This window comes from Diceros bicornis, chromosome 27, assembly GCF_020826845.1.
Source record: "Diceros bicornis minor isolate mBicDic1 chromosome 27, mDicBic1.mat.cur, whole genome shotgun sequence".
Taxonomy (NCBI): domain Eukaryota; kingdom Metazoa; phylum Chordata; class Mammalia; order Perissodactyla; family Rhinocerotidae; genus Diceros; species Diceros bicornis.
Genome location: NC_080766.1, coordinates 40,978,101 through 41,002,007, shown reverse-complemented (window position 1 = coordinate 41,002,007; position 23,907 = coordinate 40,978,101). Strand labels below are relative to the sequence as shown.

The 23,907-nt window shown below is 37.8% G+C and overlaps 1 protein-coding gene across 3 annotated transcripts in view; it reads right to left on the bottom strand.

The window, feature by feature from the left end:
- The window catches only part of BACE2 (beta-secretase 2), a 96,029-nt gene that overhangs the window by 7,424 nt on the left and 64,698 nt on the right, over positions 1–23,907 (bottom strand). The window contains exon 9 of one of the 3 annotated variants that reach the window (XM_058523132.1): positions 21,866–23,773. The exons of the other annotated variants lie outside the window; for them this stretch is intronic. Coding sequence (XP_058379115.1) covers positions 23,754–23,773 — 20 coding nt within the window. The 3' untranslated portion in view covers positions 21,866–23,753. Of the gene's footprint in view, positions 1–21,865; positions 23,774–23,907 lie in introns of those variants that run through there. 3 annotated transcript variants of the gene reach the window in all.

Sequence of the window (23,907 nt, the reverse complement as noted above, 5' to 3'; positions counted from 1 at the left end):
CTGGAGAAGTGGAGACGAGCAAGGAAGAGTAAGAAGGAAGGGCAGTAGTGTCTGTAGCAGAAATCTCAGCCGAAACTGCCTGAATCATGGGGCTGTCCCCTGGCGGAGGCAACCCTAGTTCGTGCTCTCTGGTGGATTCTAGAATAGTGTCCTCACATCAGCCTGTTCCACACTCTTAATGGGTTCCAAGATCACCTGGGTTGGACCGGCCCAGGAGACCCTACCCCGCCCCACCCTTGACCTATGTCACATCTACAGTGTACAGAGGACCCAGAATCCAGAGTGGTAAAGGGGTGCACCCTTGAATTCATGACATCACTGGTAACAAAGAGTAAGAGAGCTAACACTCATCAGCGACTTCTGCTAGCAGACTCTCAGATAATGCTTTTACTGGGAAGGAAGCTGTAAGGATTTCTTAAAGCAGGTTTGGGGGTCATCAATATTTCATTTATCTACACTAGACTTACCTACTCCTTTCGAGAGTATGGATTTGTTTGATATCTTAAGCTTTACTTGGAAAAAGAAAAAGACATAGATAGGCCTTGTTACCCATTTCATCCATATTTAATTGCAGAAATGAATACCTAGGCACTAGAAAATAGCATTGTTAAGCATTTAATTTTTCTGTAACTAAAGCCTCAAGATCCCAAGGCCTACCAAATAAGATCCTTTTATATTGAGGAAAGAAAAAGTCAAAATAACAATGGAATAATGACCTTAAAAGAATGGTTTTAAAGTGAGGAGAAAAACAAACTTGATTAATACATTTTCTACAAATGTGGATTCCGTTCTTGTAGGTTCACGGCTTTTTCTTAAGCACGCTGGAAGAGAAAAGCAATGAACAAGAGCCTGAAAATACCTAAGCACAGAGGGATGCTAGCCCGCAGCTAGTCTAGACCCCCAAGAGCCTATAGCTGTGGTCAGCAAAGGATATCCTACAGGCCAAATCCAGCCTGCCATCTATCTCTCTTTAAAAACCAAGTTCTTTTGGAACGCAGCCATGTACATCCATTCATTTACATATTGGCTGTGGCTACTTTTGTGCTATAACAGCGATGGAACAGTTCTGACTGAGACCACCTGTACCATAAGCCTTAAGTATTCACTCCCTGGCCCTTTACGGAAAAAGTCTGCCCACCCCTGGCCTATAGCACGAAAATGCAAATATTGAACAAACATTTTAAATAACTAAAAATAACCCTACTCTTCTTGTTACAAAGGCAATACATATTTATGGTAGAAACTTGAAAATATGACTAAATAAAAATAAAGAAATAAAAGCACTCATAAATTCAGCACTCAGAAATAATTAATGTTCATATTTTAGAGGATTATCTTTTTCTATGCATCAATTTTCAAACAAAGATGGGATCTTGTAGCACATGCTGTTTTGTAAACTGTATTTTTACTTCATATGTGATAAAAATCTTTTTGTGTCACTTAATTTTCAACCATGCTGTTTCTATGACAACACCAAAACCATATTCTAGACATATCAAATTTGTTGACCAATTCCTATTTGTGACCATTTAAGTGGTTTCAATATTTCCACCATCATAAACACTAATGTATGAAACATCTCTTTTTTTTTGCTGAGTAAGATTCACCCCAAGCTAACATCTGTTGCCAATCTTCCTCTATTTTGTATGTGGGTCGCCACCACAGCATGGCCTCAGATGAGTGATGTAGGGTGTATGTCCATGCCCGGGGAACTGAACCTGGGCCACTGAAGTGGAGTGCGCCAAACTCAACCACTAGGCCATGGGGCTGGCCCCTAATGAAACATCTTACACCTAAATCTTTGCTCACATTCTTAATTTCTTCAGAATGAGTTACTAAAAGTAAAATTACGGGTTAAGGCATGCTCACTTTTACACATCCAGATATATGCTGGAAAAATGGTCCCAAGAATGGCAGTATACATGCCACCAACATGGTATGGGAGCGCCCAGTCCCCACACTCTCACCAGCACTGCCAAATAGAAAGAGGAATGATGGTCCTCAGTCCAAGATCCTAATGTTTACAAGTTTTTTTTATTACTAGTTGGGGAAATCACTTAAAAAAATACACTCATTGGCCATTTATATTTCTATTATAATTTCTATCTTTTTCTCATGGATTGGTAAGAATTCTTTATATGGTAAAACTTTATGCTACAAATGTCTTTCCACAGTAGGTCATTTGTCTTTTTTTACATATTTACTTTATGAATAGAGAAGCTTTAACAACTATAATTCTGAGTGAAACGTGCTTAGTGCAAACCATGCTTAGTTCAACAACACCCTAATACAGCAGAGCATAAAGAAATGAAAAATGCCTTGAAACCACTTCTGTTTCCAGACAAGATGGAGTAAGAAGACCAGATTTAGCCTTGCATCTGAAACAACTAAAACATTGGACACAATATATGAAAAAAAAAAAAAAGGCTGTGAAGATACTGGAAATTGGGCAAGGAGAGACAGTTAATCCTGAGACATGAGAAACAGCCGAAGTGAACCCCACAGTTGCCCCAGCTTACTGCCCTGAGAAAGTGTCTGGGGTGTGGCACAGGAGACGGGGACATGGGCAGAGGCCAGCAGAGTTAGAGCTTGCAGGGAGAGTAATGGAGAGGAGACAGCTGCACAGAAAGAAGTTCCACGTCTCTCCAGAGGGCCTCCCTTGAGCCCTCAGCTGAGTACAGACCAAAAAATGAGTGAAGGCCAGTGAAGAACCACTTGAGAGGATTAGAAGGTACAGTGCTTGGGGCTCACAGACAGGGCTGAGAATAGTGCCTGTTGCCAACTGTTTCCTGTTTACTCTTGTTTCCTAGAGTGAAAAAAAAAAAAAAAACCCAAATCCCATTCACAGGGCATCAATTAGAGACTAAGGGTCCTTCCTCTGTAACGGGAAGAATCAACCTTGGACTAAGCACTGCTCTGATCCCATCTAATGAAGCTTAAAGGAAAGAAAAGAAAGGATAGAACTCTTTCTAAGTAACTTAACTATAACCCAGAACAAATCTCAAGAATATTTCTAAGAACACAAAAGTATTCAGTACCCAAAAAGGTAAAATTCACAACGTGAGGCATCCAATAAAAAATTACCAAGTACACAAAGAAGCAGGAAAGCAACTCCTAACAAGCAGGAAGATCAATCAATTGAAACCTAGCAAGAAAGGACACAGATGATAGAATTAGTAGAGAGGCTATTAAGACAGTTGTTGTGACTGTCTTCCACCCAAGAAGCTAGAGGAATTATTAGACATGTTAAATAGAGACACACAAGCTATAAAAAAGACCCAAATAAAACTTCCAGAGATAAAAACTGCAATATGTGAGATGAAAAATAGACTGCAAGGTATTAATAGCAGATTATATAACTGCAGAAAAAAGACTAGTGAACTTGAAAACATAACAATAGAAACTATCCAAAATGAAACACAGAGAGGGCAAAATACAAAAAAAAAAAAAAAGGGATAGAGAACATCAATAAATTATAGGACCACTTAAAGTGGCTAAATACACATGTAATCAGAGCACCCAAATGAGACGAGGGGATGGGAGACAGAAAAAGTATTTGAAGAAATAATAACCAAAAAATTTACAGATTTGTTGGAAACCGTAAGCCCACAGATCCAAAGAACGCCAAGCATAAGAAACGAAATAGAGTGACGTCAGCATCATGGCGGAGTGAGCTTTCCTGTGAATTCTTCCCCCACAAGATACAACAAAAGCAACAGCCACAGACCAACAACGGAATCCCAGACAGTGAAAACCTAGAGCGGAGGGATCCACACTGCCGCACATCTGAGAGCGGAACGTGCTGCGCCCCCCGGAGGAAGTGGGGAGAGGTAAGGAGAACTCCGCTCCCTCCTCATCAGATCAGCGATCCCGGTCCGCACGGCTCCCAGAGAGGGGGGAGGGGCGGCCCTCGGCGGGAAACTGTAGCTCTTCGGGCTCTCTCAGCCAGTGGGAAACTCCCGCACAGAGGGCTCAGAGGAGCCACAGGGCTACCATCAACATCTGAGCACCCCAGAGAGCGGATAAAGAGGGGCAAACGAGAAGCCTCCCACGTCAGGGACCCAGAGGGCAAAAGAGAGAGCTCCCCACTCCCCGCAACCCGGAGTCTGCAGCTGGACCAGACCTAGCGATCCAAGGCAGACCTGAACAAACTGGACTGGACCCGTGGATCGCAGCGGGAAAAAAAAAAAACAAAACAAAACTGCGGATCGCAGCAGAAAAACTGGGGCAGCGCGCAGGGGGCTTAGACGACACAGCCCTTTACCACCAGACAGTGGCGGCAGGTGGAAATTGCAACCAGAGACTTCCAGGATGAGGAAAATCAAAACCAACACAGGAACCACAATGCAAAAATATATGAAATTACCAGACCAGAAACAAAATGACAAGCACCCAGAAATCAACCCCGAAGACACAGAAATCCATAATCTAAATGACAGAGATTTCAAAATAGCTATCATAAAAACACTCAACGAAATACGAGACAACACAGACAAACAATTCAATGAGATTAGGAGTTTCTTCACAAAAGAGATTGAAATCATAAAGAAAAACCAATCAGTGCTGACGGAGATGAAGAACACGATGGAGGAGATAAAGGAGAATCTGGAATCTTTAAAGAACAGAGCTGACAATATGGAGGAAAGAATTAGCACTTTACAGGATAGGAATACAGATATACTCCAGATGGAAGAAGAGAGAGAACTAAGACTAAAAAGAAATGAAGAAAGACTCCGAGAAATATCTGACTCTATTAGAAAATGTAACATAAGAATTATAGGTATTCCTGAGGGAGAGGAGAGGGAAAGAGGAACAGAGAGCCTATTCAAGGAACTAATAGCTGAAAATTTCCCAAATCTGGGGAAGGAGCAGGAAATACCAGTAAGCGAAGCCAACAGGACACCTATATATATTAACAGACAAAGGCCTTCACCACGACACCTAGTGGTAAGGCTAGCCAGGGTCAACGACAAAGAAACAATATTAAGGGCAGCTAGACAAAAACAAAAAATAACGTACAAAGGAACTCCCATCAGGCTCTCAGCGGATTTCTCAACAGAAACTTTTCAGGCTAGAAGAGACTGGAATGATATATTCAAAATACTAAAAGACAAAAACTTTCAGCCAAGAATACTCTATCCAGCAAAAATATCCTTCAAATATGATGGAGAAATAGTAACTCTCCCAGATAAACAAAAGCTAAGGGAGTTCATGGCCACGAGACCCCCATTACAAGAAATACTCAAGAAGGCCCTCAGGCCTGAAAAAAAGAAGAGAAAGGGAACACAAAGCTTGGAGCAAGGATAAAAGTAGGTAGACAAAATCAGAGAAATAGTAGATCTTTACCGGAATAGGTTAGCAACCACTTAAATACTAAACTCAAAGATCAAAGGAAGAAATTCACCAAAAATAAATTTAACCTCATCACTGTAAATACACAGCCACAACACAAGATAGAATAAGGTATAACAAGAGCAACTTAGAAGGGGAAGAGGAAAGTGACTGAATTGACTTAGTATAAGGAAATAGGAGGCTATCAGATAATGGACTATCTCATACACAAGATTTTTTGCCCAAACCTCAAGGTAACCACTAAACAAATAATCAAAGCAAAACCACATATGATAAACAAAGAGAAAACTAGAAGAATCATAAGACAGAACAACCAAACTGAATTGACAGTCCAAAACAAATGGGACAAGAAACAAAGGAAATGCAAAAGAACCAGAAAATAAGTGACAAAACAGCAAAATTCAGCCCTCATATTTCAATAATTACCCTAAATGTAAATGGATTGAACTCTCCAATCAAAAGATACAGAGTGGCAGGATGGATTAAAAAGCAAGACCCAACAATATGCTGCCTTCAGGAAACACATCTTAGCACTAAAGACAAGCACAGGCTCAGAGTGAAAGGATGGAAGACAATACTCCAAGCTAATGGCAAACAAAAGAAAGCAGGTGTTGCCATACTCATATCAGACAAAGTAGACTTCAAGATAAAACAGGTTAAGAAAGACAAAGAAGGGAAATATATAATGATAAAAGGGACACTCCATCAAGAAGACATATCACTTATAAATATATATGCACCCAACATAGGAGCACCAATGTACATAAAACAACTATTAACAAACCTAAAAGGAGAAATCAACAACAACACAATAATAGTAGGGGATCTTAACACCCCACTTACAGCAATGGATAGATCATCCAGACAAAAAGTTAATAAAGAAATATTAGACTTAAATGAAAAACTGGACGAGATGGACCTAGTAGACATATACAGAGCACTCCACCCAAAAACAGCTGACTACACATTCTTCTCAAGTGCGCATGCAACATTCTCTAGGACAGACCATATGTTGGGAAACAAAGCAAGCCTCAATAAATTTAAGAAGATTGAAATCATAACAAGCATCTTTTCAGACCATAAGGCTATGAAACTGGAAATGAACCAGGAAAAAAAAACTGGGAAAGTGACAAAAATGTGGAGATTAAACAACATGCTGCTGAACAACCAACGGATCATTGATTAAATTAAAGGAGAAATCAAAAACTATCTGGAAACAAATGAAAATGATAACATGCCATATCAAACCATATGGGATGCAGCAAAAGCGGTCCTGAGAGGGAAACTCATAGCGATACAAGCCCACCTTAACAAACAAGAAAAAGCCCTAATAGGCAACCTTAAATTACACCTAACAGAACTAGAAAAAGAAGAACAAAGCCCAAAGCCAGCAGAAGGAGAGAAATAATAAAAATCAGAGCAGAAATAAATGATATTGAGACCAAAAAACCAGTAGAAAGGATTAATGAAACAAAGAGTTGGTTCTTCGAGAAGATAAACAAAATCGACAAACCCTTAGCCAGGCTTACTAAGAAAAAAAGAGAAAAGGATCAAGTAAATAAAATTAGAAATGAAAGAGGAGAAATTACAACGGATACCATGGAAATACAGAGGATTATAAGAGAATACTATGAGAAATTATATGCCAACAAATTGGACAATCTAGAAGAAATGGATAAATTCTTAGACTTATACAACCTCCCAAAATTGAACCAAGAAGAAATGGAGAATCTGAATAGACCAATAACAAGTAAAGAGATTGAAATAGTAATCAAAAACCTCCCAAAAAATAAAAGTCCAGGACCAGATGGCTTCTCCAGTGAATTTTACCAAACATTCAAAGAAGATTTAATACCCATCCTCCTCAAACTATTCCAAAAAATAGAGGAAGATGGAACACTTCCTGAATCATTCTATGAGGCCAACATCACCCTGATACCAAAACCAGACAAAGACAATACAAAGAAAGAAAATTACAGGCCAATATCGCTGATGAACATTGATGCAAAAATCCTCAACAAAATATTGGCAAACCGAATACAACAATATATTAAAAAGATCATACACCATGATCAAGTGGGATTTATACCAGAGACGCAGGGATGGTTCAACATCCGCAAATCAATCAACGTGATACATCACATCAACAAAACAAAGAATAAAAACCACATGATCGTCTCAATAGACGCAGAGAAGGCATTTGACAAGATACAACATCCATTTATGATAAAAACTCTCAATAAAATGGGAATAGAAGGAAAGTACCTCAACATAATAAAGGCCATATATGACAAACCCACAGCTAACATCATACTCAACGGGGAAAGACTGAAAGCCATTCCTCTGAGAACAGGAACGAGGCAGGGCTGCCCACTCTCACCACTCCTGTTCAACATAGTACTGGAGGTTTTGGCCAGAGCAATTAGGCAAGAAAAAGGAATAAAAGGAATCCAAATAGGTAACGAAGAAGTGAAACTCTCACTATTTGCAGATGACATGATTGTATATATAGAAAACCCTAAAGAATCTGTTGGAAAACTGTTAGAAACAATCAACAACTACAGCAAAGTTGCAGGGTACAAAATCAATCTACAAAAATCAGTTGCATTTCTATATGCTAATAATGAACTAACAGAAAGAGAGCTCAAAAAGATAATACCATTTACAATTGCATCAAAAAGAATAAAATACCTAGGAATAAATCTTACCAAGGAGGTGAAGGACCTATACAATGAGAACTACAAGACATTATTGAGGGAAATCCACGATGACATAAAGAAATGGAAAGATATCCCATGCACGTGGATTGGAAGAATAAACATAGTTAAAATGTCTATATTACCTAAAGCAATCTACAGATTCAATGCAATCCCAATCAGAATCCCAAGGACATTCTTCACAGAAATAGAAAAAAGAATACTAAAATTTATACGGGGCAACAAAAGACCCCGAATAGCTAAAGAAATCCTAAAGAAAAAGAACAAAGCAGGAGGTATCACAATTCCTGACTTCAAAACATACTACAAAGCAATAGTAATCAAAACAGCATGGTACTGGTACAAAAACAGACACACAGATCAATAGAACAGAATTGAAAGCCCAGAAATAAAACCACACATATACAGACAGCTAATTTTCGACAAAGGTGCTAAGAACATGCAATGGAGAAAGGAAAGTCTCTTCAATAAATGGTGTTGGGAAAACTGGACAGCCACATGCAAAAGAATGAAAGTGGACCATGTGCTATTGCCATTCACAAAAATTAACTCAAAATGGATCAAAGACCTGAAGGTGAGACCTGAAACTATAAAAGTCATAGAAGAAAATATAGGCAACACACTATTTGACATTGGTTTTAAAGGAATCTTTTCGGATGACATGCCTACCCAGACTAGGGAAACTAAAGAAAAAATAAACAAGTGGGACTTTATCAGATTAAAGAGCTTTTATAAGACAAATGAAACCAGAATCAAGATGAACAAACAACCAACCAGCTGGGAGAGAATATTTGCAAAACATACATCTGACAAGGGGTTGATCTCCATAATATATAAAGAACTCACACAATTGAACAACAAAAAAACAAACAACCCGATCAAAAAATGGGCAGAGGAAATGAACAGACACTTCTCCAAGGAAGATATACAGATGGCCAATAGGCACATGAAAAGATGCTCAACATCACTAATCATCAGGGAAATGCAAATCAAAACAACACTAAGATACCACCTCATGCCCGTTAGAATGGCTATAATCACCAAGACAAAAAACAACAAATGTTGGAGAGGATGTGGAGAAACAGGAACCCTCATACACAGCTGGTGGGAATGCAAATTGGTGCAGCCTCTATGGAAAACGGTATGGAGATTCCTCAAAGAATTAAAAATAGAGATGCCCTATGATCCAGCCATCCCACTACTGGGAATCTATCCAACGCACCTGAAATCAACAATCCAAAGAGGCTCATGCACCCCTATGTTCATTGCAGCATTATTCACCATAGCCAAGAAGTGGAAGCAACCTAAGTGTCCCTCGACTGACAATTGGATTAAGAAAATGTGGTATATATATACAATGGAATACTACTCAGCCATAAAAAAAGACAAAATCGTCCCATTTGCAACAACATGGATGGGCCTGGAGCGTATTATGTTAAGTGAAATAAGCCAGAAAGAGAAAGACAAACACTGTATGATCTCACTCATATGTGGAATATAAACCAACACATGGACAGAGAAAACTGGACTGTGGTTACCAGGGCAGTGGGGGTGGGGGGTGGGCACAAGGGGTGAAGGGAGTCATATATGTGGTGATGGACAAACAAAAATGTACAACCCAAAATTTCACAATGTTAGAAACCATTAAAACATCAATAAAAAAAAAAAAAAGAAACGAAATAGACTACACCAGTGAATTGCTGAAAACCAGTGATAAAGAGAAAATCTTAAGAGAAAAAAGAAATATTGCATACAAAGGAACAAAGAAAGGGATTACAGAAGATTTCACGTCAGAAATAACACAAGCTATAGGACAATGGAGCAATATCTTTAAAGTACTAGAGGGAAAAAACCCTGTCAACCTAGAATTCTATACCAAAGTATCTTTCCAAAAATGAAGACAAAATAAAGATATTTTCAGACATACACAAGCTGCAAGAATTCATCACAAGCAGATACACACACATACATAGTGGAATATTATTTAGCCTTAAAAAAGAAAGAAATTCTGTCATTTGCAAAAACATGGATTGACCTGGAAGGCATTATGCTAAGTGAAATAAGCTAGACACAGAAAGACAAATACTGCATTATCTCATTGATATTTGGAATCTAAAAAACTCATAGAAGCAGAGAGCAGAACGGTGGTTGCCTGGGGCTGGGGGAGGGGTACATGGGGAGATGCTGGTCAAAGGGTAGAAAGTTTCAGTTACGCAAGATGAATAAGTTCTAGAGATCTAATGTACATCATGGTGACTATAGTTAACAATATTTAATTGTATACCTGAAATTCGCTAAAAGGGTAGATCTTAAGTGTTCTCACCATCACCAAAAGAAAAGAGAGAGAGAAAATGATAACTATGTGAGGTGATGGGTATGTTAATTAGCTTGATTGTGGTGATCACTTTACTATGTATACGTATATCAAAATGTCAAGTTATATACCTTAAATATATATAACCTTTATTTCCCAATTATACCACAATAAAGCTGAAAAAGGCAAAGAAACCATCACAGCAGCTCTGCGCTATAAAATACACTACAGGAAGTCCTTCAAGCAGAAGAAAAAAGATATCAGGTGGAAACCTGGATCTACACAAAGGAATGATGAACATCAGAAATGGTAATTACGTAGGCAATTATAACGCCTTTATTTTTAATTTTAAATATTTAAGAGGATAATTGATGGAACAAAGCAAAAATAATAACAATGTACCGGGTGGTTCATAACATATGCATAAGTAAAAAGTATGACAGTAACAATGCGAAGGACAGAAGGGGGAAAATGGAGTATGGTCTTGTAGGTTTTTATTCTATATGAGGTGGTAGGCGGTGACAAATTCAAGGTGTGGACTACAAACACTAAAGCAACCACTAAAGATAACACAACAGAGAGTTACAGCTAATAAACTAGCCAAGGAGATAAAAAGACATAAAAATACTCAATCCAAAAGAAGGCAGAAAAAGAGGAAAAAGGGAAAAAAGAACAGATGAGTCAGAGAAAACAAAGAGCACGAGGACAGACTTACACACAACCATATCAATCATCACATTAAATATAAATAAACAGGCAGGTGGCAAGATTTTTCTATAAAGGATCAGATAGTAAATATGTTAGGCTTTTTGGGCCACATATGATTTCTGCCACATATTCTTTTTGAATTTTTTTTACATAATCCTTTAAAAATGTGATAATCATTCTTAGTTCACGGGCCATACAAAAACAGGCTCCATGCCAGATTTGGCCCAGCAGGCTATTGTTTGCCGATCTCTGGTGTAAACAGCCTAATTAAAAAGCAGAGATTGTCAGTTAGATAAAAAGCAAGACCTCACTCTATGCTGCCTACAAGAAACCCACTTCAGATGTAAATACTCAAATACATTAAAAGTTGAAAGATGGAAAAAGATGTATCAAGCTAATGCTAATTGAAAGAAACCCAGAGTGGCTATATTAATACAGACAGAGTGGATTCAGAGCAACGAGTATAACCAGGGATAAAGATGGTAATTTCATAATGATACAATGTTCAATTCACAAATAGGACATAACAATACTAAACATTCACGCTCCTAATAAGAGTTTCAAAATACATGAAACAAGAATGATGAAACTTCAAGAAGAAATACACAAATCTACAAATAGAGTCAGAGATTTCAACATCCCTTTCTCAATGATAGTTAGAGCAAGTAGACAGAAAACAAGTAAGGATATAGACTATCTGAACAACACTATCAACCAACTTGACCCAATTGACAATTATAAAATACTCCATCCACACAGCAGATTCTACACTGTTTTCCAGAGCATATTTACCAATATAGACTATATTCTGGGCCATAAAAAACAAGTTTCAGTTCATACTAACTATGTTTCTGACCACAGCGGAGTTAAATTAGAAGTCAATAACAGAAGGATATCAGAAAATCCCTAAATATTTGGAAACCACATAATACATTTCTAAAACTATAAAACTTCTAGAAGAAAACACAGGAGGAAATCTTTGTGTCCATGGGTTGGGCAAAAAATGTCTTAGCTACAACACCAAACAGCAGAATCCATAAAAGAAAAAAATTGATAAATTTTATTTTATCAAAATTAAGAAATTCTCCTCTCTGAAAGACTATATTAAGAGACTGAAGGGGCCGGCCCGGTGGCACAGTGGTTAAGTGCACATACTCCGCTTCGGCGGCCCGGGGTTCGTGGGTTCAGACCCCTGGTGTGCACCGATGCACCACTTGTCAAGCCATGCCGTGGCAAAAGTAGAGGAAGATGGGCACAGATGTTAGCCCAGGGCCAATCTTCCTCTGCAAAAATAGGAGGATTGGCATCGGATGTTAGCTCAGGGCTGATCTTCCTCACCAAAAACATAAATAAATAAATAAAAATAAGAATTTCTCTAAAAGAAAAAAAAAAGAGACTGAAGAGACAGGGAGAAAATATTTGCAAGTCACATTTCTGATAAAGGATTTGTACTTTGAATATAAAGAACTCTGCAAAGTCAGTAATGAGAAAGCAAACAATTCAATACAAAAATGGGTAAGAAAATTTGAAAAGACACTTCACCAAAGAATATGTGTGAATGGCAAAGAAGCACATGAAAAGATGCCAAGATTATTGGCCATTACGGAAATGCAAATTAAAACCACAATGAGATACCACCAAATACCTACTACAATTAAGAAGACTGACCACATCAAACGTTGGTGAGGATGTCAGGGAGATGGAACTCTCATACACTGCTGGTGGGAACATTAAATGATACAGCCAACCTTGAAAAACAGTTTGGCAGTTTCTTAGGAAGTGAGATATATCCCTATCATGTGACTTAGTCATTCCACTCCTTGACATATTTACCCAGGAGAAGTGAAAATATATGTCCAAGGACTTCTACACTAATGTTCACAGTAGCTTTATTTATAATAGCCAAAAAACCTGGAAACAACCCAAAAGTTCAACAGGTGATGGGAGTAAACTAATTGTGGTATGTCTATACAATTGAGCATTGCTCAGCAATGTAAACGAATGAACTACTGATACATGAAACAAAACGGATAAATCTCAAAATAATTATGCTGAGTGAAACAAGTCAGACAAAAAAGAAATGCATGCTGTGGTTCCCTTTTTATGAAATTCTAGAAAGTGAAGCTAATCTACAGTGACAGAAGGCTGACCAGTGATTACCTGGGGGTGGAGTGGGGGTCAGCGAGGGCTGGGAGGCAGGCAGAACAAAAAAGAAGGAGGAAACTTTTGGGCTTAATGGAAATGTTTATCAACTTGTTTGTGGTGACAGTTTCAAGGTTGCATATATATGTAAAAACTTATTAAGTGTACCCTAGAACATGAACTGTTCATTTCAGTCCAATTTTATCTCAATAAAGCTTGATTTAAAAGAAAGATTTAAAAAAAATCAAAAGAACAAGAAAGTCAAAAAAGTATGTTAAAGAATAACACATGTGATATGATCACATTTAGGTTAAAAACGAAAAACGTAACCAAACCCAGTTATGCTAGGTACATGGGGATTGATTTTAGTATTGTTCTTCAACAAAATACTAAGTGGAAGGCCCAAGTTTATGCACATTTCTTCTTATATTATATATATACACACACACACAATAAAAATATAAAAAAACCCAACAAAATAAAAATTTCTTCAATGTATATATATTAATTTTATAATCAGAAAGGTTGTATATATGTTTTTTTAAGTTTTTGAAAAATAGCACCAATTTAAGGCTGTCAGACATAATGCGTTATGTGGAAACAACTGCATTCTCACATTTGCTAACTAGCTGCTCAACATTAAAGGAAAGATGGTTTAAAATTACTTCTGGAGGATATTTTCTAGCAATGCCACTCACTGGGCATTTATTACATACACCACTAATTCTATGGCCATAGAACAGATTTTCATTTTTTATATTAGAGTTATTTATGAGAGGCCATACTATGCAGTGATGAAGAGCCTGGACCCTGGAGCCAGACCTCTGGGGTTCAAATCCTAGCTCCCACTTATGAGCTGTGTTATCTTAGCCAAATTACTTCTTTGCCCCTCAGTTTCCTCACCTGTAAAATGGGTATAATAATAGTGTCTACAAGTCACAGTCTTGTACAGATAACCAAGTTATTAGGAGTTAAGCACTTAGCATGGTGCCTGGGGGAAGGTCAGTGCTTCCTACGTTTCAACATACTGTCATTTTAAATTCTTTCATCAATGTCTTGGGTTAAAATTTTAATGATGCATTTTCTCTGTCTTGACCCCCAGAAGGTCAGGACACAGTTGATAATGAATGCTTGAAAAAAATATGTCCATTTACCAACTATAAAAATTATAATGGTCGGGTCTTTTTTTGCTATAGCTTACAAAATAAAGCGAACTATCCCTGCAGACAAATTAGTTGGTACTGAGATGCTTTCTGAGTGGACACAGTTCACTTGGAAGAGTGTTCTGGAGTTACAGGACAGGTGCTGTGGACCCAGGGCTATTTTGCTCTGCAACCACGTGAAAGCCACTTAATTATCCGGAGCCTCAGTGTTCTCTTCTTTAAAATGAGAAAGTGGGGCCGCCTGATCTTTGTCTTTGAGGGCTCCTGCCTTTGGCATCTTTTGATTGTATTCTAAGTAGATGGCAGAGTATATCCCTGAAACCCTGTTCTTTTTTTTTTAATTTTTATTTATTTTTCCCCCAAAGCCCCAGTAGATAGTTGTATGTCATAGCTGCACATCCTTCTAGTTGCTGTATGTGGGACGCGGCCTCAGCATGGCCAGAGAAGCGGTGCGTCAGTGCGCGCCCAGGATCCGAACCCGGGCCGCCAGCAGTGGAGCATGCGCACTTAACCGCTAAACCACGGGGCCGGCCCTGAAACCCTGTTCTTAACAGCTAACTTTCCTATTTTAAACAGGAACATGTACCAGATGATCCACTTTCAAACTGCAGCAAGGAAAATTCACAGTGAAATGACTGCCACAATCCATGATATGCCTCAAGCTGTATAAGCTGAAATCTAGACAGCTCTTGGGTGCTAAATGTCTCAATCTATAAAAAGAGATGGGTGGTATTTCAGAAGCTTTGGATCCGTGAAGAGAGCTGTCAATTTTAACACTCTATTATTTTTCTTGCTATAGGAATCTTGGCCCTGGCAACACACAGGCAGTTGTAAGTGCTCCAGTCCCCAATATCTGGTCCAGCTGTGTGACAGTCTATGCTGAAGACCCAGGTTGGCCAGCTCCATGGCACACCGCGACCACCGCTGTCTTATTTATCTGTCTCTGACGTGAGACTAGATAGTGACTCTCTGTAGGGTGGGGGGTGAGTTGAGGAGAGGCAGGGGCAGCATAAGAGAAGCATCTGAAGACCTTTTCCCAAAATATCCATCACCCCCCTACCCACCACCATTCTGATATCCCCTGGTTGAAATGGACGTGAGGATGTAGACCACGTGGTGTTTAAAAAGCTCCTCTGGGGACTCTAATCAAAGAGCTCCCATGTACTGTTACTCCCTTCCCCACCCTGCCCCAACCCTTATAGAAAAGCCTAATGCTATAAGCTAAGTATTATCTGAGAAGCACAAATTATTATGAAAACCAAAATGCAAGACACTGGGAGAGAAAGGCAGCTCCCAAAGGTTTTGGCTGCATCAAGTGCTGGTTAGTGCAAAGGTGGAACTTCCTCCTACCATAACACACAGAACTGAGGATACAATATAACCCTGAATTTTAAACTATGGAGCTGAGCCCAGAAATAGGCCCTAGGGCTGGCGTTCCAATGCCCAGGGTGGGCAGAAGACTTGAGCCCAGCACCAAGGGGATGGGTCCTAGAGCCGAGATGCCAGTGAAAGCCTGGTCCATTGGTGGAAGGAGCCGGAAAATTCTACCAACAAGAAAGGCTGACTCTTTCCGAGGTCTGAGGTGGAGTGGGCGAGGAGGGCAAGGAAGAATCTCCTATGAGAAATGAAGCATCCACACCTCTACCCCAAGCATGGCCGGCATCTAACTTTACACAGCTTGGTGTCGAAACCCTGAAGTTCTCATGGTCTGAGGACACTCAGCTGAAACAAATGCAAAATTACTTTATAGCAACATTTTTACAACTCAAGGCACACTGAACTCTCTCAGAAGGAAAATAAGCACTCCCACTAAAGATAAACTCCCAAAAAAAGTTGCAAAGCAAGTGAGAAAAAAATCCATCATGAGAGAACAGTCAGCAGACACAAAAACAAGGAGATGAGCTCTCCATAAATGACAGAAAAATAGAACAATTTGCTTGAGATTACACAAAGCTGTGTTTAAAGTGATTAAAAATTCACTAAAATATCAAAAAAATTTTTTTTTAACTAAACAAGCTGATTCAAAAGTTCATAAAGGAAAAGAAAATGAAAGAATAGCAGGGAAGTTTTGAAAAAAGAAGAAAAAAGAGAAACTAATACTCTAAGACATACCAATGCAACAGAATAGAAAATCCAAATATAAATACATATTTCCCCAATATTTGTGGGATTTGGTATGTAATAGTGGGATTTCAAATTAGTGAAGAAAAGGTGGATTATTTGATAAGTGTTATAGGAACAATGGGGTAGTCATCTTGAGGAATAAAGGTTTAACCCAGATATTCTTATGTCAAAGTAAACCAAACACAAAAGTATTTGAATAAATTACAAAAGAATTTAGAGAGGAAGGCCACTTAAAATGTGACATTAAGCCCAAGAGTCTTAAAGCAAAAATTGATATATTTAAATACATACAAGTAAACATTTTTACACTAAAATTCATTGTAAGCCAAGTTTAAAAATAATTTACAATTGAGAGATGAATTGTAGTTTTTTTCTCCAGACAAATGGTTAATTGCTCCATTACATAAAGAGCTCCTATAAACCAATATGAAAAACTAAAAACTCAACAGAAAAATATGGGAAAGACATGAGTGGATAGTTCACAGAAAAGGAAAAACAGATGCCCTTAAGCATCTGAAAAGAAACTCCACCTTGCTCATGTAAAGTAATACAAATTAAAACCACACTGTCATAATCTTTTTCACCTATCAGATTTGCAAAATTCCCCAATGTGTGACAACACCATGTTGGTGAGGCTGACTGGAGAAACAGGCCATCATATACATTGCTAGAGAACTGGTATAGCCAGTGATAAACGAGTATTATCTCTTTGGAAGGCAGTGTGACAATATTCATCAAGATTACAAATGTTTATCCCCTTTAACCCAGAAATTCTCCTTCTAGTAATCTAACTTAGAAGTATACTTTCATATGGTGAATGAACATATATAAATAGTATCCATTGCAGCACTGTTTGTAATAACAAGAGACTGGAAACAACCTAGATGTCTATCAATAAGGAATTGGTTAAATAAACTAGAGAACATCCATATAATAGAAGATCATGCTCAAAAACAAATAAATAAAAACAAAAAACATAACTGCATCTCTGAGGGAATGGGGCACTATGTAATTCCTTGTACCTTTTGAACATTACCTAGCCAGCTTTGTTAATTAAATAAAAATGATAACAGAGATAAAGGAAATAAAAGCCACAACAAATTACAGAACACTACAGAAAAATAAACTAGTATATTTGAAAAAGTACAAAATGGAATTTCTAGAAATGAAAAGTATAGTCAGTGTAATTAAAAACTCACCAAATAGGTTAAATAGTAAATTGAACACAGCTGAAGAAAGAACTAGGCCAACATAAGATGTATCTGAGGAAACCACATAGAATGCAGCAAAGATAAAGAGAGGAGAATATGAATGAAAGGTCAAGGGACATGGAGGAAATAATGAGAAATCCCAAAATTTATCTCATAGGAGATCCAGAAGAAGAGAATAGGAAGATGGGTTTGAGGCAATAGTGGAAGAGGTAACAGCTAAAAGATTGATGATGGAAAACATGAATTATCAGATTCAGAGAGCACAACAAGTCTTCTTGAGCAAGATGAAAAAATAACTCATATCTAGATACATCATGGTAAAATTTCAGAATGCTAAAAACTTAAAACAAAAGAAGTCTCAACAGCAACCAGAGAGAAGAAATAGATTACCCCTGAAGTAACATCCGTGCCCATCTTCCTCCACTTTTTGTGGGACACCGCCACAGTATGGCCTGAGAAGCAGTGCGTTGTTGTGTGCCTGGGATCCAAACCTGGGCCACCAGCAGCGGAGCGCGTGCACTTAACCGTTATGCCATGGAGCTGGCCCCTAAAAGAAATCTTAAAGTACATTCTTCAGCAGAAAGGAAATTGCTGTGTAGCGTTTCATGGAATGGATAGATGACAATTTGTTTATCCATTCTCCTTTGTTGGACTTTGGGCTGTTTTTAGTTTGATGAAAATGACAGTTTTATGTAATTAATGTAATTACTAAATGATGTAGTACTTTAGTTAGTTTTATGAATAAAGCTGCTTCTGGTCAAGTCTTTGGGTGGACATACACATTGAATTCTCCTTTGTATATACCTAAGAGTGAAACTGATGGGTCATCGAGTAGGAATATGTTTAAATCAGTAGAAACTGTCAGTGAGTTTTTCTATCCATACTAAAGAATTTCAGCAAACTGGGAATCCCTTAAGGATTAGAAAGGAATTCCACAAACCTACTCCATGCATCATGCTCAATGGTGAAATATGATAAGCATTCCCAGTAAAGTAAGAAAAAAGACAAAAATGTCCATCCTCACCATTTGTATTCAATATTGTCTCTAAAGGTATCACGAAGAGAAAAAATAAAATAAAATATATAAGATTAGAAATGATAAAAAACATTATTTTTTTGCAGATTATGACTGCTTTCATAGAAAATCCAAGTGACTCGAACGGCTATTTAAAAAAGGAGAATTCAACAAGGTGGCTGGATAGAAGATTAATATACAAAAAAATTGCATGCCTATATACCAAATAACCCATTAGAAAATGCAATTTAAAATAATTTCATTTATAGTAACAGTAAGAGCTAGTAATAAGTATACATGTAAGACCTTTTTGGAGAAAACTACAAAACATTGCTGTAGGACATAAAAGAAGGCCTAAACAAATGAGATTTAGCACATTCATGGGGAAAAGACTAGTATAGTAGAAATCTGATTTCTTCTCAAGTTAATCTATAAATTCAGTGCAGTTCTGATCAAAATCCCAATATGGTTCTTTAGGGATCTTGACAAGTTGAATATAAGGATAAAAGTATCCAGGAGAATTTTAAAGGGTAAGGAGAAGAGTCAAGCCCCTGCCAGATATTAAGTCTTATTATAACTATGTAATTTAAAACCATATGTTATAGCACAGGGATAGACAACTACACCAATGGAACAGAATAGAATGCTCAGAAATAAACCCACATATATTTTGGGTCTTGGTATATGACAAAGATGTTATTAATATTCAGTAGGCATAATATTTAATCTGAATTAAACACTTAATCTGCAAAAAATATTTAATCTGAATCTAATCAAGCCTCTAGACCTAAGTTCAAGTTTACAGGAAATATGACATCAAATAAACATGTTAAATGATACCATTAGGAAATACTCAGGTAAATCTGAATATGATCCATTCTACAAAACAAGTGGTCGTCAAAAAAAAGCTAAGGAAAACACTTTTGGGACAAGTGGGGAAATTTTAATATGGCGTAGGTATTACACGATATGAGGTAAATATTGTTAATTTTTTAGATATCATAATGGTATTATGATTATGTAAGAGAATGTCCTTATTTTTAAGAGATACACAATGAAATATTTAGGGGTGAAATGTTATGATATCTGCAACTTATTTGCAAATGGTTCAGCAAAAACTATATACACAATATACACATATACTGATATATGGCAAAATGTTAAAAATTATTAAATCTAGATGGTTAGCATGCATAGTATCATTGTATTCTTTAAGTCTCTTCTGTATATTAAAATTTTTCTTAATAAAATATTGTAAAAATCAGAGGGGACACATATATTCAATAAATGATGCTGAGAAAATTGAATGTCCATATAAAAATTAGATTCCTACTTCACACTCTAGAAGAAAATGAAAAAAAGTATATAGTATTTTTAAAAGAAAAAAAGTCTCTATTTTCTCAGATTAAAGAAGAATTTCATAAATAAGGTACAGAAAAAAAAGTCATAAGGGGGCCAGCCTGGTGGCGTAGTGGTTAAGTTCGCTCATTCCGCTTCTGCAGCCTGGGGTTCACAGGTTTGAATCCTGGGCACGAACCTATGTACCGCTTATGAAGCTATGCTATAGCAGGTGTCCCACATATAAAGTAGAGGAAGATGGGCATGGATGTTAGCCCAGGGCCAATCTTCCTCAGCAAAAAGAGGAAGATTGGTAACAGATGTTAGCTCAGGGCTAATCTTCCTCACACACACACACACACACACACACACACACACACACACACACAAAAGCCATAAGGAAGACACTGGTAAATTTTATTTCACTAAATTAAAATAAAATGCACATAAAAGACACCAAAAGCAAGCAAAAAAAGCCGGAGGGATTAGGAGAAGATATTTGCTGTGTACATAATCCAGAAAAATTAATATATCAATTATGTAAAGAACTCATATACATCAATAAAAAAGATAAGTAGAAAAATGTGCACAAGCTGATAATAGAAAAATTCACTATCAGAGAAAAAGCTCAAACTTCCCATAAAGATTTGAAAAGTTGCATCATCTCAGAAGTAATCAATTACAATGTAACACACAAATAGGCAAAAAACAAAACAAATATGATAATACTTTGAGGGAATGGAAATTTTTATATAATCCTGGTGGTCCAGCTACTTTGAAGACAAATCTGACAGTAGCCAATAACTGAAGACCGGCATACCAAATCATCTAGAAATTCCATTTCCAGAAGATCTCATTCACACGCACAAAGATGTTCACTGCAGTACTGTTTACAATTGCAAACATTAGAAACAACGTTAATCAAAGAGGGACTGGGTAAATATCTGGGTATATTCATACAATGGGATACTACACAGCAGTCAGAATGAATGACCCAGGATTCCTACCAATATGGAAAATCTAGAAAATGTAATGTTGAGCAATCAAAGCAAGTGAACAAAGGATACACCCTGTACCACTGCATTCCTATAAATTAAAAATACCAAAAAACTCCAACCAACTTGTGTTTTAAGTACTTTATATGGCAGGTGGCCTCTAAAATGACTCCCAATGATCTCTGCTTCCCGTTATTTACTCTTGTACCAGGGTTGCTCTGTGCAACCAACAGAATAGGGCAGAGTGATAGTATGTCACTTCCAAGATTAGGTTATAAAAAGACTGTGGCTTCTGTCTTGGGTGCTCTGTTGCTCTCTCTCTCTCTGGGATCACTTGCTCTGGGATGACCACGCACCCTGTCTTGAGGACATTCAGGCAGGCCTGTGGTGGGGTCCATATGGCAAGGAATGGAGGGCTCCTGCTGACAACCACATGAGTGAGCTTGGAAATGGACCCTCCAGCCTTGAGATGGCTGCAGCCTCAGAAGTGACCTGGACCAGCATCACCCAGCTAAGCCTCTCCTCAATTCCTGACCCTCAGCAAACACCAAGGTCACAAAGTGCTGCTAAATTTGGGGTAAGTTGTTACACAGCAATAGATAACGAATCCAAGGTACTCATAACTAGGGAGTGAAATTATAAGTGTGCAGTAATTAAGAACAGAATATACACCAATATCAAGATAAAGGGTAACTCTGGGCAAAGTGGTGGGGTGGGCCTTTAGCTATACTTATTTTTTATTTCTATGACAAATTCTTGAAGAAAATATGACAAAATGTTAGCATTTGTTAAATCTGGATGTTCTATAAGTGTGTACATAATACATGATTTCCTGCAACTTAAAACATTTTGTTATTATCAAACATGTTATAAATTAAAAATAAACAATTTTTAAAAAGAAAAAAGGCCAGCTATCTATTCCATTTATTATGGTGCTATAGACCACTGTCTCGCTTCTAATTGCAGCCCTGAGCGAAGTGATTACTTTAATGGTTAAAGAATTTGCAGTGAAGAGGAGACACAGCCGTGTGTATTCCCACCGTTAGTAAAATCTATTGTTCAAGAACCAAAACCTTAAATATTTTTAAAAATAGCAACAAAAAACTTACATAAGAGCACCTAACAAAGAATTCATGATGAAATGCAGGAAAAGAATGTTTCTCTGCTTAGAGACACTTAATATTAAACCATGTCCAACAGCAATCCACTTAGGAAAGGTACGGTAATTACGCTGTCCGTGGTACTAAGTAAAGTGGACCGTGTACCGGCTGTTGCCATAGTAGCCCTACGGCTTTAAAGCAAGTAGCCCTTGCTTTAATGGTATTTAACAAGACAACAGAAATTGTGGGGAAAATTGGTTTAGTTCTCAGATTCTCTGGGTTAAGAGAAGTAAAATATTCACAGTTGGGAGATACAGTAGTGTTTCTGGTTGTACAGCCCCAGGTCTCCCTCGATGACAAACTGATGGGCTGGAGGAGCTAATGCACATCTGACAGGTACACATTTATTTACTCACAACTAAGATAAAAAAATGATATGTCTCAAGGATTCTGAGTCTGTTCACTAATACAAAGTCAAAGAAGTCGACATCCTATTTAAGAAGCTATATCGCAACCTATCAAATGTGTACATGGGGTTGGATGATTTTAGTTATATGGAATACGAACTGGCCTAATATTCCAGATGTAACTTTTTCCTTTTACTATTTCTCTTCTTCCGGTCTCCAAATTATTATTTTGCTTTTCAGGAATGACAGTATGTTGAAACAATGATATGAAGCATCGCTTACCTGCTTTCTTGTCCAGAATTCCCATTTTAAGACCATGATTTAGGTAGTGAGAAATAATAACTGAAAACTCTCCCTACTGAGTTAATTACCTGTGATCATTTGGCATTTTGCCATCACACCCTCATCTCCGTGGCTCTCCTCCAAACTTTTCAGCTGGTTCTAGATCACAGTGAGGTCTGGTCAGAGTTGAGGCCACCAGCATGGTCAGTGAGCATTCCTGTCTGTCCTACAACTAGATCTAATATTTAAGGCTTTTTTCATCAAATTCGTATTTCCTTTCCTTCATTCATGGTGGTCTTGTATTTCACAACGACCCCATCCTGCAATTTTCTTCTGTGCCACCTCCTTGTCATCAGTTCTTTCTCTACCTTGCATTTGCGTATTTTTTCCTCTCCCTTAGCATGTTATCAGCACAACTCTGGGATCTCATTCTGTTCCTGACTCCAAATCCAATGTACCAGAATTTTTTCAGTCCTTTGAAATCCTAGCTTGAAACGCTCTAGCCCTGGTGGCCACTTACCTGTTGCATACTCTCTCCGCTCGTCTCCAGAATTCAATCTCATGCCCACTTCTATGATTTGCCTTTTCCTTGCTAACTTGGGCTGATCCTCCCACTAAAATGTGTGCTGTGGGAACACTCCATTTCAAGCAAACCATTAAATCTGAGGACATTTTCCAGGTTTCAGGGGTTTAACCATCCTGTCAACTTTGTTGTGTTCTCCTGGTTTCTCTGAAGACCTGCCCAATCCTCAAGTGAGACTTGGCAGAACCCTGCTGCTGTGTCTTCCTCATACCATCTCTTCAAAGGAATTCTATGAGAAAAATGGGCTCCTTGGTCTCATTATTTTAGGATTTCGAGAAATAGCAATGACAGGTGTTTACTTCTTATTTCATGACGAGGATTTCTTTAAGGAAAAAAAATACACACATCTTATCTATGAATTGTCTTCTATATTCTTTTTGCTTTCACTGTAAAAAACTATAATTCATCCCTAAGGCCCCACAGAGTTTTTTTTATTCCCAGTACAAGAAGCCATTT